The following is a 17,875-nucleotide window of genomic DNA, read 5'->3' as shown; positions in this document are numbered from 1 at the left end:
GGTGACGACGGTGACTCGCTTCCTCTGGGCTGCACCTCCATTGGTGCGTATCGACGTTTGGATCGGTAATGTACGCATTGCAGGGTCTAAAAGCGATGCGACATTGTGGGGAGCCCCAGTGCTTCGTAATGCGGACGGCCGTCGCGCAACGATAGGGGAGGACCGCGAATCGGGCACCACTCAGTACATCTTCCTGGGGGTACAATTTGATGAAACTCACGCCGAGCGGTGCCCCTGAGTGGAAGGTTTGTCCTGTCTGTATGCGCCGTGCCGTCGCTCAATTCTTTAACCAACGCGGAAATGGAGGCCATGGCGTCACGCTTTTTAAACGCGGCTGCCATTTTGGGCACGCAATTATGCGACTACTACCTTTTCATCAAGGCAGCGCGACGACAATTATCCGCACTTAACCGGGGGATTGTGCAGGAGACATCCCCGGCGAACCTTCCGCTGTCAGCGGCTGGTTTGGGCGAGAGATGAGGGCACAGCATCGAGAATATAATCGCAAGCGAATCATCAAGCCCACGGAAAAGGCATCGGCCGCCATCATCACGGATGCATCGCTCCGTGGATGGGGAGACGTTTTAATTCCAGACTCCGTCGATGTTAAAATTGCCGGAGGAAAATGGGAGAGGAAGCCTTTTCTTATCATGCAGGCCGAGGCACGCGCGGTACGCTTAGCCTTACCGGCCTTTTCCGCCATCTTGCCACCCACCATTGGCGTTTGGGTGGGCAACACTTCGCTGCAAGGAGCGGCGAATAAAGGCAGCTCAAAATCACACGCATTGAAGTGGGATCTGCGACGGACATATGAGTTTTTGGACTCTCGCGGAATACAGGCATCCTTTGCATACGTACGGTCTGCAGAAAACCCTGCAGACGGCATATCACGCGGTCGTGTTTTTACACTTCAGGACTTGGCGAAGGGGTGGAACTTGCGAAGGGGAGCGGCGGGGTCTTGTGGCTGGAGGACCCCAAAGTCTGCCACTTCGTAAGTGATAAATAAATATATATTTATATGTAAATAATTGATGTTAAATTTCGAGGATGTGGTGAATCCATTCTTATTCCATTTATTCCTTTTTTATTCATGTCTTGTTTGGTTTCTGTTATTGATAAACTCATGATTCGGACAGTGACCCGGGTGAATATTCCTTTAAGCACTGCGTTGAGAGGCAGAAATGGTCTTTTTTCCCTTTTTTTTTGTTGTTGTTTTTAAGGCGATATTGCAATTATTGTATTTTTCTTGGTCATGTTTTTGGATCAAAGACTTGGTGGATTCAGTCCCATGCCACGCTTTTCGACTGTCTCGCTTATGGTGGTTTGGACGCTTGGATTTGTTGTGGCAATGACTACGGGCGCACTAGCGGATGCGTTTCAAGGAAATGCGCCAACTTTCCCTTTTATTCCAACAGCGTGCTTGGCAGTAGGACTTAATGGTTTTTGTGCTCTTTTCTCCATTCTGCTTGGATGCAGTTTGTGGGATTCATTTAGCATATATCAGCCATTTGCGGGTGGAGAACGGTATGTGTTACTCCAAGTATGTGGTTGGACACTCGTTGTCTCTTGTTCATCCTTCATGGTTTTGTATCTTGTTCAGTTGGAGCCACCCATGTATAGGTACGGAGCGCTCACGATATTGGAAGGATTTGCATCCATAGGGAATATTTTGTTGGCCGTGTCACTTCGCTACTTTAGCCCTTCTGAATCTCGGAATTTTGTTGAGGCAACTCCGCAGCATCCAAAAGGCCAGCCAGCCAGAGAGTCCGTTTTGAAGTGGATACTACATAGCCCAAACTCTGAAACGGCGTTGGTGATTATTTTTGTTTTGTTTCAGTTGTTTTTGTGTAATATTGGGGCTTTATTTCAAATTATTTCTTCACCGGCGATGGTTGTATTTACAATTTTTCATTTATTGAGTGGTATCCTTATTCATTTCTTGATTGAATGGAAGCAGATGGAGGGATTCAAAATGCTGCGAGGACCCGTGGAGACTTTGTACTATTTGCTTTCTTTGTTGGTGTACTTTGTGGCACTTGTGGGGGGAATTGCTCTGATTCGCACAGGGACAGAAGCTCCACAGGTGGCTTTTGGAGTGACAGCGTTGGCGGCTTTTACTGGGATCTTATCCATGTTGGCGCTAGTTAGGACCGCACGGATTAAAGAGTCTCATGTATCTTTTCACTTTGTCGTGGCGAGGTATGCTCGATTTCTTCTTTCAGCCATGGCGATCGCATTGGCATTTATTGCAATCGGCATTATGTATTACGTACAGGTCCAGAAACATTTCCTTATGGAGTCTAGGAATGGACGGGCATTAATGGATGGCTTGTTTTTTTGCCAAACTTTGTCAGTGTTTTTTTTACTTGCATTGATTCCAGTGACACATCTAATTGGGCGTGTGATTTACGGGGCGGCTTTCAGCTTTTTTCAGCCTTTTCGTGGTTCCGTGGGATTTGTGTTTCTTCAGGCGCTTGGTTGGGCATTTTTTACCGCCTGCATTCTCTGCATGACGCTTCATATGACAGCGACAAATTTTCGATGGATTCTTTGTGCTGCGGCTGCTGGCGTTATGGGACAAATTTGTATTCAATTTTCTATCAAAGCCTTTGCCTCGGGTTTTTGTACGGAGGCAAAGCAGGGATTAGGCTTGGGGAAAAGAAGTGAAACTAAATCTGAAAAGGAAAGTGTCATCAGCGGTGAACTGATTCTTAGCCTTCTTCTTCAACTGGCTTCTATCATTTTACGCCTGGTGGTAGACATTTCATTAACACAAGACGGAGAGTTTTCAGCCGTTCCGACGCACGTGCTGATGGGTTTTGCTTCACTGGCTTCGTTGGTGAGTGTACCTCTGGCTCATTATTCTGGGAAAAGCAAAGATATTCCCTTCTTTGCACCGTTTCGGGGTAGTGGTACGTATATTGCCTTGCAGGCCTTAGGATGGATTGTGTATGCATTATTTGTACTGAAGACTATTCTGGATTCTGTGCTTGCTCTGAACGGCGTGGCGTCCGTGTATTTTTCTTCCGACCGTCCCCCTTTTCTTTGGTTCACTTTGGAGGGATTTCTCCAGGTGGTTCCGCTTTTACTGATTGTGCTTTCCGTGGTCATGGAAGGTCGCTTTTCTGTTTCACGACGACGACGTCAAGGAATGGTTGTGGAGGCTCTTGAACGCGTGAAAAGGGCACTGGATGAACGCGTCGATGCACAAGAGGAGAGTGAAAGGGCGGCGTTGCAAATGTCCATGCGGATTTTGGCCGCGTCCACCCTTTCAGCTCACGGTATGCAGTACGACAGTTCTCGTTTTTGTCTCAGTGTCAAACCCAAACGAAAGTGTACAGCAATAAAAGAAGTTGCAGAAGAGATTATTGACGGAACGCAGGAGGAGGATGATATTTTACCCCTCTTTTCGACAGAGGCGGAGAACCGGCATGGTGCAGCAACCTTGTTGGTGGTGATGATGTGTTTTTCCTCGGTCTCGAGTTATATCATTGCCGCACTTTGGGCAAACACGGTACCGCTCGTTGGGTTTGTATTTGCTCTCTGTGGCCTTACCGTGTGTACCATTTCGTGTGTGAGTACGCACTGTGGATATGGAGCATTGCTACATGATCGCACCGGGGAATATACATTTTTTATGCCATTTAAAGGAGGTTCGGTGTTTGTGGCACTGCAAATTGCTGGTTGGGTGAGCTATGCATGCACATTTGTTCTGACTGTTATTTACACCTTGGAGGATAAGGGGGAGTACGTCCAACTTCTTACCGGGGCGTTTTTTTCAGTATTCAGTCAATTTTTTATTCTATTCTCTATACCTAAATTTGACTCGCGGCCCAAGCGTCTGACATACCTGGACGAGAATGGTGAGGGAGTTGTGGCGATGTTGGTATTCCTTGGTGCATTCTTGATTGGTCATCTCTATCTGCGTGCGCAGGAGTTTTTTCGGGTCCTGGATGATACTTCTGGTGTTGAAGAAGACATCACTGCCTCATCACGGCGATCGCACGTTCCTTTTTTTATTATGGCACTTGGCATTATGACTGCCGTGCCGTTTATTTTGATCACACTCAGTCGTTCCGCCAGACGTTTGGAGACGGTGGCGTATTCCCCGTGCCGTGATATTGACACTGAGGAAGATGTGTCATTGGGACGTCGCAAATCACTCTTTTTGAATATTACTCTGCGGTTATCAGAAATTATGATGTTGATGCTTGGAATGGTCACACCCATGGCATTTATTTTTGTAATGTACTATATTGTGAACGGCGTTCACAGTGGACTCTTGCACATCATACAGTATTGGATACCTTTTGCGCTCATGGCAGGCACACTTGCCTTGTTGATTTCTCTTGTGCCACATGTCATGGAAATTGGTATGTTGGAGCAATTGGTAGCATTTAGGCAGTGTGTTGTAACGTGCGGTTTGTATTCATTGCCAATTATTTCTTTCTGGATTGCGTTGGGACCGGCATTTTTTTTACCCTTTCATTCTGTTGGAGCGTACTACACGGGATTCATGTACTTCTCCTTGGGTGTGGCTGCTCCTTCTCGTCAGTTCCGCATGTTGCTAAGGTTTGGTGTGTATGCAATGCTCGGGTATGCTAGCTACCTGGAATATCTTCGTGTACTCGACAGCGGTACAGTAATTGCTGCACTATCCACGCTGAGGTACTATGCCGTCGATGCGGTGGTACTGCTGGTGTGGCTCTGGTACCTTCCCTCGTATGATGGAGAACCGGAGGAGAAGGGCGCGTACCATAGTGTGGGGTTTGTGAAATGGACACAGAAGTACATATTTAGAGACATTGACCGTTATTTTAACTACCGGATTATTCGGGAAGATGAATCCCTGAATCTGCGGGACAGCAGTCATCAATACATCTTCGCATTTCATCCTCATGGGGTCTATGCGGGCACTGCTCTGTGCGGCGTTTTCTCAGACGCGTGGAAGCAAAGTATTGGGTACAATTCAAAGACTCACGTCACCACACATGAAGCGAGTGTCTTGTTCAATATTCCAATTATACGAGACTTTAATTTGAGATTAGGGGCGCTCTCTGTAACGCGCTCTTCCATTGCATCCACCCTTGCTCGAGGAAACAGCCCGCTCATTGTCATTGGTGGGCAGGCGGAGTTGATTTTAACGAGGCGCAGTGACAAGGTCATGTCGCTCATTACGTACCACCACGGCTTTGTAAAACTGGCACTGAAGCACAAGGTGCCACTTGTGCCGCTGATAAGCTTTGCGGAACAGAATGTTCTGAGCATTGTTCGAGCACCAAGACTGCATCATGCCACACTGAAGGTGCTGGGATTTCCTTTACCAATTTTGCCGTACGGTCGTTGGCTGTTACCGCTGCCACATCGTACGCCGATAACGATTGTCGTGGGGTCCCCTCTGCCCATCCCTGCTGGTGCGAGCGCCGATAATCCAAAAGATGTTGCCGATCTCGCCGAGGTATATTTTGCATCACTTCGAACTCTCTTCTACAAACATCGTGCAGCAGCCGGTTACCCAGAAATGGAGCTTGATTTTTACACGAGGAATAGAAAAAAGGTGCTATCCAATTCCCTCTTTCTTGAGTGAGGAGAAATTACTTTACCTGTTTTAGGTGGAGATTGAGGGGGACGAGAGTAAAAATGCAGGACTCAAAAGGTCAAAAAATAAAAATAAAAAACCGGAGGTGTTTTTTTTTTTTTATTTGTATTTGTATGGGCGTATGAGAAATTGTAATTATTTGTGTGGGCGCGATGAACGGATGTGGATGGGGGCGATATCTTTGCTTTTTTGTGTGTTTTTTGCTTGTTTGTTTGTTTTCTTGTTTCCATACCCGAGATAAATACTTGTTTTCCTTTTTTACGGCTTTTAGCTTCTTCCCGCACCGCCTTTTTTCCCCCCTAGCACCAACCACGACGACTGCAAGGACGCAGAGAGACACACGAACAGGAAAATTAGGTATGATGCGGAGGTGTTTTTGCTACGCGGCTCGGTGCAAGTGGGGGCAACGAACATGGTCGCCGACGGCGTCAAGTGGCGGCGCCGCCCCGACAAATGGCGTCAGCGCACAGGAGGCGCTGCAGATAGTCTACCGCCCAATGCCACTCCCACAGACAGTGGAGTACGAAGAGGATTTTGGCCACAACTTGATGATTCACCGTGAGTTTGTTTCGAAGCGGCATCGTGACCAGCTGAGCTTTGAGTTGGGTGCGCTGGCGTACAGCGAGGTGGAACTGCGTCGCGGGCGACAACAACTTGCGGGTGTGATGAACCGTGAGCGGCGTGGGGTGGCTATTGGTGCCGCAGGGGCGCCCGGCGACCAGCTGCACATGCAGACAGACGTTGACCCCGACACAAGGGAGGTATTAACGGCACGTTACTTGTTTGATGAGAAGCGGATGCAATTCTGCGACCGATTTCAGAACTTTCTCCAAAGCCGTCTGGAGGGACATGCGGCGCAGAGTTCAGATGGTGGGAAGGGCGGAGAGGACAAGCAGTACCTTTTTTCTTTGATGGAGGCTTGCGCAGTGATTTACGGCTGCGAAACACATGCCGCACGTGAGGTGTACTTCCGCATGTTTCTTTCCCTCGACTTGGACTCCCTTGAGGCGGAGCAAGAGGCGCTGCGTCATCGCATTGCAGAAGGGAAACTCGTGCGGCAGGCGCTAGAGCAAAGTGAAGAAAAAGATGGGGAGGGCAATGCCGTTTTGCCGGTATCAAGAGGGAATTCTTCAACTACCCTTGACGATGACGCCGCCTTCATTGCCTCCATTCCGGAGCTTTCGCTTTTTGAGGATACACCGGGGGTGGACGACGACGGATCCGTCAAGAACGAAACGCACCCACCCGCTCTAGCAGACAAGGAATTTTTGCCGGCTGGTGTTGTGGATGATTCTGGAAGCCTCCGCAACTCCTCACACTCCGCCATTGAGTTACCCGAGGAATTTGAGGAGTATGCCCCGCTCTACAAGGCATACCTTGCCCACGCAAAAGGAGAGAGTGGCATCGCCTCTTACGATGTGTCGACGCTGGGATCAACAGGCATCACGGCGGAACGACGCCGTTGGCGGAATTTGATGGATAAGATTGTGCGGGAGGAGTACCACACAATGACAGAAACGGAGCAGATGGATGCACTAATTCTCAACGAGCAGCTTCACACTGTGAAATTCTTTGACCTTAAAGTGGGTGACACTGTGCGGGAGATTCTGCAACTTTTGCAGCGCGAGACAGGATGCGGCTCGTCGGCGCATCGTGACGAACCTCTCGGTATCTCTCCGCATCACCCAGAGCGGCGCAGTTGATAACGTTTATGTGTTTGTCGTATGCATGTCCGTATTTGTGAGCTTGCGCTGTATAAATGTTGTTTTCAATATCGGTGTCTGCCTCTTATTTCTCTATTTCATTGTATCAAATTCTCTACGAGCATCAATTTCCTTGTTTTCTTCTACTCTTTTTTTTTTTGGGGGGGGGGTATTTAGAAGCCAGTGGTACGCGCAAGTAGAAATGCCACAGTCCAAATCAGCAAATGCAAGCAGATTCTGGGAACTCGACTCAGCATATGAAGTGAGATGCCACCGCACCCAGAGCCCTGTGAAGGCACTTGAATCGACTCGTTTTTTCAATGAACTAATGAGTGTAAACGGTGCAACAGACACGGGCGAACGACCGGGAAGTGCACAAGAGTCAAGTTACGAGGATCATCAATCATCCCTCCCTCGACTCCCCATTCCTCCCCTGAAGCACACATGCGAGTTGTACCTCAAGTCTATTCAGGCGATCGCGACTTCGGAGGAGTACTTTCACGCGAGTAAGTTGGTGGAGGAGTTCTTGAAACCCGGTGGCACCGGGGAGCTCCTGCAAAGTCTCTTGGAGGCATGGGAGCAAAAATGTGATCAGCCGAGCTGGCTGGAGGAATTTTGGGATGATTCGTATCTCTGTACACGTGAGCCTATACCAGTCAATGTGAACTACTTCTTTCAGCTTCAGCCGCATCCTCGACAATCGGACAGGTCTACCCGAGTCTCGCAGGTGGGGCGCGCTGCAAGTCTTCTACACGCAGCGACGGAGTATTACCTTTCCATTTTTCATGGCACGGTAGAAAAAGAGTTTGAACGGTATGCACCTGTGTGCATGAGTCAGTACCGCTTTGTATTCACGACTTCACGTATTCCTGGTTTGCGCCGCGACCGCAAAGTGTGCTACTCTACACGACCTTTGACAAGTGATGAGAAAAAATCCAATTTTTCCGAGTATGTCGCTGCCGATCCCACGCACTGTGTTGTCATTATCCGCAATCGATACTTCAAAGTGGAGGTGATAAAAGATGGAAGGCAGTACTCTGTAGAGGAGCTTGTGCTGGCACTTAAACAGATTGAGAATTTTGCGACATCGCGAAAAGATCCTGGAGCTCCCGTTGGTCTCTTTACGACCCTGGACCGCACAGATTGGTTTCATACTCGAGAGCGCCTGAAAGCATTGGGCAACGGTGAGGTGTTGCAGGCAATTCAGTCTGCGATCATCTGTATTTGTCTTGACAGTGTGGAAGTGCAATCGCCCGATGAATCGGCAAGACTTTTTCTCCATGGCCCGGGGACAAACCGCTGGTTTGATCGTCATAATATTATTGTGACACGTGATGGATCGGCCGGGATCAATTGGGAACATTCCGTCGGAGATGGTGGCACGACGCTACACGTTGCTGACTTCATGTTCCGTAGGGACTGCGAGCGTTTCTTCTCGGACACAGACGTGGATCACTCATGGAGGAACCTGAAAAAGTACAAGCATCTTTGGGCATGGTGTCTGAGTTGCAATGGTCTCTTGATAATGGGCTTGACGAGCTTATGAAGGCAGCCTTTGCAGACTTCAAGATGTTGATTGAGAGCAATGAGACAAATGTGCTGCACTTTCAGCAGTTTGGTGGTGTTTTTTTAAAACAAAATAACGTGTCACCCGACGCATTTGTTCAAGTGGCACTTCAGCTCACATTTTATCGTCTTTTTGGGCGAAACTGTGCCACTTACGAGGCAGCCAGTACGCGTACTTTTTCTCACGGACGAACGGAATGCGTTCGAAGCGCAACACGCGCAGTATGGGATTTTTGTCACGCGGCATCCGAGCCAATCTTCTCCAAACGTGTGGCATCGTGTGTGCCGAAACAACGAGAACTTTTGCGTATCGCCATTGAGTCTCATGCGGATTACATGAGACTTGCTAAGAAGGGCCTTGGTGTGGACCGGCATCTTTATGGACTTCGAGTCATGGCGCGAATGCATGGCATTCCTTTACCAGAGCTCTTCACTGATAGATGTTTTTATCGTAGTGCAACTTGGCGCATGTCAACATCGCATTGTGGAAGCAGCGCACTTGACACATTTGGTTTTGGACCAGTGGTGGGTTCCGGGTACGGCATTGGGTATATGATAAAAGAAAGTAGCATTGAATTTGTCATCACATCCAACCGTACACATCCCTTTACCTCTACCTCTGTGTTTGCCACCATGCTGCAATCCGCCCTTATGCACATGGATGTCATCCTGAGAAGTGAAAATGTGGAGGGTCGAGCCGTCAGTTGCCCATTTCCATCTTCGCATCCATGTGGTTTTAACGACTTTGAGTATTCGCAACAAGAAGGGTTCATCTACCAACGCTACGATAAACAAGGCATAAAGGAGCTTGCGCACGTCTTGCAAGAGACGAAAGGAAAAATGGAATTTGTGGAAGATTCTCTAAGTAGCTGGCACTAAAGAACTTTAACCTCCATTTTCTGAAGCTGCTGCGAATATTAAATGAGGAAAAAAAAAAAAGAAAAAATGAGGGACAGAAGTGAAATATATGTGTTTTTGTGTGGTGAAATTGTGCTGGGACGGAGATCATTATTATACCTTGAATACACATGAGCAACGGTTATGCTCTATGTGTTACCGCACGTTCTTTATCTTACATCTGACTTATTATAACAGCGTCTTTCTTTTTTTTTTTTTTTTGTTTTTTTTTTTTGTTGTTTTTTTGCATGATCTTATTTTTCTTTGCCTGTGACAAATTCCTGTCCGTGATTTTTTGGTGCGTGCGCACGAATTCCCGCCACAGCTTCCCAGGAAAGGCTGCGTTCATTCAATTGTGACTTCTCTGCTCCCGGGAAGGTTGGGGGGAGAATCGTACCAAATGAGCCGTTTTTTTTTTTTTTGTGTGTGTGTTGTTGGGGGAGGGATTTTTAGAAATGTTGTATGATTCCTATGAAAACGCGCACTGCACGGATCTTCAATGAATATCCTGCTGCATTTTAGAGGAGCCATGATGCTTGCGTTTCTTATGATTTTTTTTTTTTTTTTTTAAAGGTTGTGAGGAGAATGATCGCGGGGGAGCTGGCCAACCCTAATGAATGCATATATGTATATATCCCTGCCAAAACGAACACGCACTTTTTTATGACGCTTTTTCCGTCCTATGAATTTTGGGCAGGCCACGACTTTAAGGCCATCAGGGGGAAATTGACGTGTAGAGGACTTTAGTTATTTTATTTTATTTCATGTTTTTAATTTTTTTCCATCCCGCCCAGCCCTCTTTTGGTTCCCTTCTCGCGGTGGAGTCTTGTGGCCGGGGAAAACCAAAGTCTGCCACTTCGTAAGAAATAAATAAATATATATTTATATCTAAATAATTGATGTTAAATTTCGAGGATGTGGTGAATCCATTCTTATTCCATTTATTCCTTTTTTATTCATGTCTTGTTTGGTTTCTGTTATTGATAAACTCATGATTCGGACAGTGGCCTAGGTGAATATTCGTCACTCTTTTCCGCGTCTTTTGGCCCTGTCTCGCACGACGGGACAACCTTTGAATAAATCCGTTTTTCCACAACTTTTTTTTTTTGTGTGTGTGTTGTGTGTATGTGTGTTTTTCCGTTTCTTTGAAAACCGTCGGTTTAAATGTGTTGTCTTTGCATTTTTTCTTTTCTTGCAGTGAGGTGTGCATGCATCCATATGAGTCTGCATGTGTACTTGCGCCCGTATCATTCCCGCTAAACTTTGTTGTCTTTTTTTTTTTTTTTTTTTGTCTTCTTAGATCATAGCTCAATGAAAAAGGACCCAACAAGGCCTGCAGCGCTCAAATACTAACTGACATTTGCGTCTCTGCCTGTTATTATTGCCATTTTATGATGCCGAATAGTGGTATGCTCCTTTGACGCGACTTCACCCTCATGACGAGTGAATACCATGTATCCCATAAATTGCAATGGCTGAAAGACCTCCTCCTCATTCTCCTCTATTCATCCATTTCTTGCCTCCCTCCGTGGGCGGTGTATTGTTGTATTCCCAGTGAGTCACGACGGGGAAAGACGAAGAATGAGGTTGCACACATCGTACAAGGTGCAGGCATGATTATTTCCCTTTTTTTTTTTCTTTTTCTTTTTTCTTTGTTTCTTGGTATCGGTACCCGCTGGTGCAAGAAACACACAGCAGGGGAGTGCCGCTTTGTTAAAAGGATACGAAGGAGAGATGATGTTTCCTGGCGCGCAGGGGCCAAAGGCCCTCCCGGACGGTGAGTCACACAAGCAGTTTTGGAGCAATTTTCACCGATTTCTAGCAGTCTCCGCCGTCACTATATCGTTCTCGCTATTTGTTCGCCACTGTGAGCGACGTACCAGCACGCTCCTGTTTGCTGGTGTGTAGAGGACGGCAGTTATGGAGAGTAACGGTAAAGCGAGGCAGAGAAGGATCCAAAAGAGGAAAAAAAAAGGGAAAAAAAAGGGCAAATAATAAAACTAAAACATATATATATATATAATATATGGGCCTTTTTTTATTTTTGGATTCTGAACTTTTGGTTAAGTAAGTGTATCACACAAAGGCACAATGGGTTGGGGTTTGCCAACATATATATATATTTTTTCTTTCCTTCTTTGCCTTTCTTCCCTGTTTGCCGTTTTGTGACTCATTTTACGGTGGTTGTGTTCTTGTATCATTTTTGTGATGTGCACTTTTATTATTATTATTCTCTCTATTTTACTTTGTTGGGCTTGGGAGAGGATATATGCATGAATAGATGACGGAAGGGCCTCTCATTGTCGTTGGAAGTGTGACGCTGGATCAGGCAGCGCGTTGCTACTCCCCGCTGAGCGCCCCGCTGTGGGTGAGACTCGAGTACGCCGTTTTAAGGCCCGTTGTGAATCCCGCTTGGGCGGCGACATTTGAGGTGGATATTGCGTATGGACGCATTTCTGTGCCGCTAGTTCAACCGACGGCGTGCTCGGAGTGTATGACCGCTTTAAATGTTCCGTCGTCTTTCCTTCAGCACACGCCGTCGGATAGCATTGCGACATTGCAACCAGGTGAGTTGTATCAGCTTGACGTGCATCTTGAAACGATGGAATTGTCTAAAGTGGAAGAGAAATATGTGTTGCAGGTTGGGATGCTTCGTCTTATTTTGTTATCCGGGAACACGGAATTGGCTGATGTGAACCATGTGGTGCAGGTGAAGAAAAACGATGATGGTGAGCTAATGCGGTTAATCATGAATCCATTGGTTTGATATGGAATGGGCTGGTAAGTCGGATTGAATGCAGGCGACAGCAACTCTTTTCCGTCCCATTTCTTGGACCGTGTAAATTTTGGCTGACATTCACAGAGGTCAGAAATTAATACGACGGGGTCCACTGTGGCTTTTTTTTTTTTTTTTTGGTCGCACATGACACCTGCGGGTTAGATCCTCCCATTCCTTCTCTTTTTCCTTTGCTTGTTCCTTTTGTTCCTTTTTTTTTTTTTTTTTTTTTTTTTGAATTTTCACATTCACCCCTTTTGGATTCTGTTCTGTCTGCTTGGGGAATATCCATATTTCTGGAAAAGCAAGAGAAAGGGAAGGTTTGGGTGTGTTTGTGTGTGTTTGTTTGTTTGTTCCGAATACAGCAAAGGGGTTAATGTTCCTTGGTGGTTTTGTTCCGCGGCGGTTCTCGCAGTTTAACCGTGACCCTTGCTGGATGTTTTTTATTTTCTCCATTGGCTTTTGGTGGGGGGAGTACCCGGCGATGCAGATTAAGTACAACGCCCGCGACCTTGTCTTTGATCCTCATCGCTACGTGTGGAGTCATCACGATGACCACCACTAAACTCGTGCATGCATGGGATGAGCAGCAAGACGGTAAGGAGGACTTGAAGAGGGGAAAGGAGGACCTTTTGGGGACCGTGCATATTTAGAATGATGGGGCCAACACCCACTTACTCACACACACACGCATACGCAAGCCAAACGACACCGATAGGAGAGAATAACGACGACACTGCAACTGACAAAGACCGATAGAAAAAAGGGAAGAAGAATAAAGAGGAAGAGGGAAATTTAGTTTTGGTTCCCCTATAATATATATATATACGCATTTATGTAAGTATAAGGGTTGTGTGTATGTTTGCTGGAGGGGCGGTGCTGTCGAGGAGTAAGGGAGAGACGGCGTAGGTAGCGTATTCGTGGTTAGCAGCAACATGGACTGACCTCCAAAATGAGAAATGGTGGAACTCCGGGGGAAACTTGTCTGCCGTGGCGTTGGCCACCCCCATCTGGTGGCGATGGCGTGTTTTTCACTCCACTGTTCTTTTTTTTTTTTTTGTTGCTTTTTTTTTTTTTTTTTTTTTTTGGCTTCTCGTCTTCCGTGCGAGACGCAGTCAAGGAAAAGGGAAACGTTTGGCAGGGGACAGTATTGGCAGGCAAAGGAAGCAAGGAAACAACCGATCAATAAAGAAAGGAACGGAGTTACAAACAAACAAACAAAAAAAAAAATAGAAACAGGAAGAGAAAATAAGAAAAGAAACGATACTCAAAGAATGCAGCAGGAACATCTTGTGGAGGCAATCGTCACCATCGCACAGGTACTTGACTACCGTGCGCTGGAAGAACTGAAAATCCGTCTTTCTAAAATGCTGGCGAACGATTCGTACGCACCGCATCAAGGAAGAGGTGGCATGGGTCTTGGTGGCGGGCCGTCGTCATTTGGGGGGGGACATCGCGGTGCTCATAATAATCTTCACCAGCAACGCTATCAACAACACCACCAGCAGCATCGCGGTGGCAATAGGGGATACTCCGGTGGCTTTCAGCATGACCGCCGCCACTTCGACGACTATAGAGATGGCCCCGGGTACAGTGGGAATGGCGATGGCGTGCCTCACCTTCAGCACTATCATCGCGGCGGGGGCAGTGGCGGTGGGAGAAGCCGCGGCGGTGGTGGCTCGGATGTTCCACAGCCCACGTCACACCGCAGCAACGAAAACCACCAAGAAAAGCGCAGGTGGACGCAGAATGCGAAGGACACAGCGGGGGCCACCACAGATGGCGAGAGGGAGCAGCAGCGCAAGCCGGGGAATGGCCGCCGCGGTCGGCGCCGCCCAAATCAGAGCATCAACGAAAAGGAATAGAAGAATAAGGAGAAGGGGGCAGCAAGGGACAGCGGGAGTGAAGAAGTGGGGGAGAAGAAAGGAAAACTCGAACTGAATGGAAGGGGAAAAAGAAAAGAATGACAAACAAATCCATAAAAGAAACCGGAGGGCTCGTCACTTGCTACGCGATGAAAAAATGAAAACACAAACATTGCGCATGCCAAAAACAAAAAGTAAAACAACAACAACAAAAAAAAAAAAAAAAAAGAGAGAGAGAAGGAAGAAAATTAAAGGCCCCTCGTCATTCCCTCTTACTCCTGGAAGAAAAACGAAAAACGATATTAAAAAAGTTGAAATACGGCGACGAATCCTGTTTTTGTCTTTTTTCTTGCTGTACTTTTGTGTATATGTGATGACCATTTGTTCCCTATCCTTCCCTGGGGTGATGTGTAATGTTTGGGCACGTGGGTGTGAAGGGATAGGGCGCCGCAACGGCATCCAATTGCCATTATCCATTCTTGAGGGAGCGGTACATCATCCACGGCGGTGTGCCCCTATGGACATGAACTGACGAAAGGGAGGTAAGCGGGGGAGTTGAGAGAGAAACGCCTGGGCAGATTTGAAAACTAACTGAAGAAATCAAACTTTGGCGGAAAAGAAAAAAAAAAAAAGGTGAAAAAAAAAAAAACTGACATGAAATAAATATGCTGGCAGCGCAGAAACGAGGCCATGTTTTAAAAGGGGAGCACACTACCTGAATATGTTTGTGCAGGTTGGTTTCTTTCTGCAACAATGAAGGCATATTAGTTGGGGGGAACGATCAACGAAGAACTCCTTCTTTCAACCGATGCCCACACATCCACACACGCGCGCTTCATTCTTGTCGGATGATGAAAGGCAGCGGCGAAAGTGAATGCAAAATGGGCCGATGGCATTCTGCACGACAGACGTCATTTGTGGGGGAGGCTGAACAAAAAACAGGAGAAGGGTGATTGATTGCTGCAACTCGAACCGCCGATCTGATACATGACATCAGAAAAAAACAATAAAATATTCAATGAAATACGAAGAGGACGAGGAGCACGACATGGATGATGAAGAGAAGAAAGAGGAAGAAAGAAACGCAGAGTAGAAGTTAAATAAGTTTGTTAAGGAAACAACAACAACAACAAAAAAAAACCGCCATTATGTGCGTCTTGAGTGGAATTCTTTTATTGTATGTTTTTTTTTTTTTTTTTTTTTGGCAGCGGGTGTAACGATAAAATCCTTCACAAACCAACACGGATTGACGCTGCTGCAACTGTCTGCATGTGTGTTTATTCATACATGGATCTCGGCACCATGTCTTTGTTGAACTGTTTCCGAAACAAGAAATTTTTTTCTTATACTCCTTTCTGCGATGTACGAGGGGGTGACTGCAAGGGACGAAACAAAACAGAAAACGGCTGGAAATGCCGCCGTTATTTGTTTCCTTAATCAAGGGCTGAGAGATTTCCTCAGATTGCGCCCCGAGAAGTGAATATGCGTCATGCCTTCCCTTTTTTTTTTTCTTTTTTACTTTGCCATTGATTTCAATAAAGCGCTAGCATGCATACCGTGTGACAAATAAGGAAGATACTCACTATTCACATCTCCTGTTGCTTGAATGAAATTAACGCCATTGAGAAGAGACAGAAAAGAGAAAAAAAAAAAAAATGAAGTGATTGTAATTCTTTTTCTGTTTTTAATTATTATTTTTTTTTTCCTCTTTTGCGTGTGTGCTTTCTCTAGCTTATGGCCGTCTCTGCAGGTTTTTTTTCCGCGCTTTTTCAACATGAAACACAAAAAAAAGACACACACAAAGTGCAGCGCACGATTGCCGCGGGGTTTTGTTTTCTCCATCACATTCCCTTGTTGCGAGGCTGGCAATAATGCACTGGGGGGAAACTGCATTTGTTTTTTAATTTGTTTTTCACCGTGTTCTTTCGAGTAAATCTGATGGCCTCGCACACCAGCCGCCATCGTAAAGCACGTCCGCTCTCCTGCGCGGAGAGTTGCCATTATGGCCAAAGGGGACAAGAATGACAGCGAGGAAACGACGCACAGTGCCGTTATAAAAGCGCGTGTGTGTGTGTTTGCTCCGCGGGACATCCAACGATTCAACGCCTCTTTCTGTGCCTCGTTACGACACCTACGCATCTACCACTTTCCAAATCCCGATTTAGCTTGGCGAGCGCATTGCCCATATTCTTTTTAAAAAATGGGGAAATGCGGCAGCCGGATGCCACTATGCGGAAGAAATCTATCGAAGGCATCAACAGTGCAGCACAATTTTTTCTCAGCTGTGCCCGAAAAATATTCATTAAATACTACACGCCGCTGTTAGGTCAAGCAGTTTCACTGCAACTTACTTCTTTTTCCCCTTTGTGCCTTACTTGCCTTCTTTTTTTTCTTCCACAGGAAGCCACAAGCTACACAGCAAGACAGTCTCAAGACAGCAAGCATGGCGGTGGGGGGATGGGTGGCAGCGTGGCCGCGAGAAGGGCATGCTTTTGCAGCGGTGGCCGGCCTTGTCGTTGCCCTGCTGCTCCTGTTTGCTCCGCAAGTCGTCGTACCCAAACCAGTTGTCTGTGAGACCAATGTTAAGGTGTTAACTTTGAATGTGACGGACATCCCAATTGACCGGAACTTTGCGGATTCATTTGGAGCTGGACTAGAGGCGGCACTCTGGTGGCGCAATTTCACTGTTGCTGACGGTGTTCATGTAGAGATTGTCAGGAAGGTCACCACAATGCTAACAAGTGGAGCGGTGATAGAAGAAGCGTTGAAAGCCGATAGTAATATTCTTCTTGTGGCAGGCGTCATCGGTGATATGACCGCTGCGATCTCTCTGCCCGTAATTGTGCGACATGGCCTTGTCTCGTTTGCCCCGTTCACTGGATCGAGTTTGGTGCGTGGGTGGAACCCCAACATGTACTTTGTGCGTGCCGAACCTGCGGTTGAGCTCCTGGCACTCCTCCGCTACGCCTTGGCCCACCTGCGGGTGCATCGGCTGGGCTTCATGTACCTGAAGGGAGTTTTCTTTGGTGAAAGGGAGTATGCGCAGGCACAACGCGTGATGTCGGCGATGGGCTACAATCTGAGCGGTGTCTTCGGTTTGAAAAGCTCTATGAGTCATGGTGCGAAGGAGGAGGTGTTCGACGCTGCGTGGGAAGCGTTTGCGAATACTCGGCCGCAGGCTGTGATTGTGTTTGGCTCACCGATAGAGGACACCACAAAATTTGTCGAAAGGATGCTAACAGACAAGCGCACCGCTGGAACGTACCTGCTTGCTCCCTCGGCGCTGCAGGATCTTGTTTTGGGTGTGTGGCGTGCTGCTGTGACTAGTGGTGTTGTGTTTGAGCCTGGGCAGGTGCTGACGACGGGAACAAACCCGCTGGCGAAGGTCACAAAATACAAGGCCATCCAGCGCTTCCAGGAGGTGATGCGGGCATACCTGGCGCATAGGAACGATACGCAATCAGGTGTG

At 47.1% G+C, this 17,875-nt stretch overlaps 5 protein-coding genes and 1 pseudogene across 5 annotated transcripts, besides 22 other annotated features; all 6 read left to right on the top strand.

The window, feature by feature from the left end:
- Window positions 1-377: part of a sequence feature (areas not merged during assembly with more than two copies in the genome that could not be assigned to a particular haplotype) that runs on past the window's edge.
- Window positions 1-1,005: part of a mobile genetic element that runs on past the window's edge.
- Window positions 378-15,355: a sequence feature (heterozygous, Esmeraldo-like haplotype).
- Window positions 948-1,008: a mobile genetic element.
- Window positions 999-1,030: a sequence feature (AT_rich).
- Tc00.1047053507467.70 (diacylglycerol acyltransferase, putative) lies at window positions 1,253-5,587 on the top strand (the record flags this gene model as incomplete). Its single annotated transcript, XM_808951.1, has 1 exon — window positions 1,253-5,587. The coding sequence occupies one exon, from the start codon at window positions 1,253-1,255 to the stop codon at window positions 5,585-5,587; it is 4,335 nt and encodes a 1,444-aa protein (XP_814044.1).
- Window positions 5,780-5,825: a microsatellite.
- Tc00.1047053507467.50 (hypothetical protein, conserved) lies at window positions 5,959-7,302 on the top strand (the record flags this gene model as incomplete). Its single annotated transcript, XM_808950.1, has 1 exon — window positions 5,959-7,302. One exon carries the CDS (start codon window positions 5,959-5,961, stop codon window positions 7,300-7,302), a length of 1,344 nt encoding a protein of 447 aa, XP_814043.1.
- Window positions 7,630-9,747, top strand: Tc00.1047053507467.40 (annotated as a pseudogene).
- Window positions 9,968-10,011: a microsatellite.
- Window positions 10,316-10,337: a sequence feature (AT_rich).
- Window positions 10,337-10,641: a mobile genetic element.
- Window positions 10,630-10,663: a sequence feature (AT_rich).
- Window positions 11,028-11,063: a sequence feature (A-rich).
- Window positions 11,392-11,426: a microsatellite.
- Window positions 11,755-11,793: a sequence feature (AT_rich).
- On the top strand, window positions 12,047-12,532 carry Tc00.1047053507467.30 (hypothetical protein, conserved; the record flags this gene model as incomplete). The annotated part of the gene is made up of 1 exon (XM_808949.1): window positions 12,047-12,532. The coding sequence occupies one exon, from the start codon at window positions 12,047-12,049 to the stop codon at window positions 12,530-12,532; it is 486 nt and encodes a 161-aa protein (XP_814042.1).
- Window positions 12,720-12,777: a sequence feature (A-rich).
- Window positions 13,584-13,628: a microsatellite.
- Window positions 13,701-13,802: a sequence feature (CT-rich).
- Window positions 13,816-14,406, top strand: Tc00.1047053507467.20 (hypothetical protein, conserved; the record flags this gene model as incomplete). The annotated part of the gene is made up of 1 exon (XM_808948.1): window positions 13,816-14,406. One exon carries the CDS (start codon window positions 13,816-13,818, stop codon window positions 14,404-14,406), a length of 591 nt encoding a protein of 196 aa, XP_814041.1.
- Window positions 14,590-14,654: a sequence feature (T-rich).
- Window positions 15,021-15,055: a microsatellite.
- Window positions 15,356-16,263: a sequence feature (areas merged during assembly that could not be assigned to a particular haplotype. This can correspond to areas where the two haplotypes were merged or to regions with more than two copies in the genome that were merged during assembly.).
- Window positions 15,589-15,609: a microsatellite.
- Window positions 16,088-16,110: a sequence feature (AT_rich).
- Window positions 16,264-17,875: a sequence feature (areas merged during assembly that could not be assigned to a particular haplotype. This can correspond to areas where the two haplotypes were merged or to regions with more than two copies in the genome that were merged during assembly.).
- Window positions 16,850-17,875, top strand: Tc00.1047053507467.10 (receptor-type adenylate cyclase, putative; the record flags this gene model as incomplete). The annotated part of the gene is made up of 1 exon (XM_808958.1): window positions 16,850-17,875. A coding segment is annotated over one exon (1,026 nt), but the record flags the coding sequence as incomplete, so codon positions are not given.

This window comes from Trypanosoma cruzi, genomic scaffold (assembly GCF_000209065.1).
Source record: "Trypanosoma cruzi strain CL Brener 1047053515875 genomic scaffold, whole genome shotgun sequence".
NCBI lineage: Eukaryota > Euglenozoa > Kinetoplastea > Trypanosomatida > Trypanosomatidae > Trypanosoma > Trypanosoma cruzi.
This window is presented reverse-complemented; position numbering and strand designations above follow the sequence as displayed.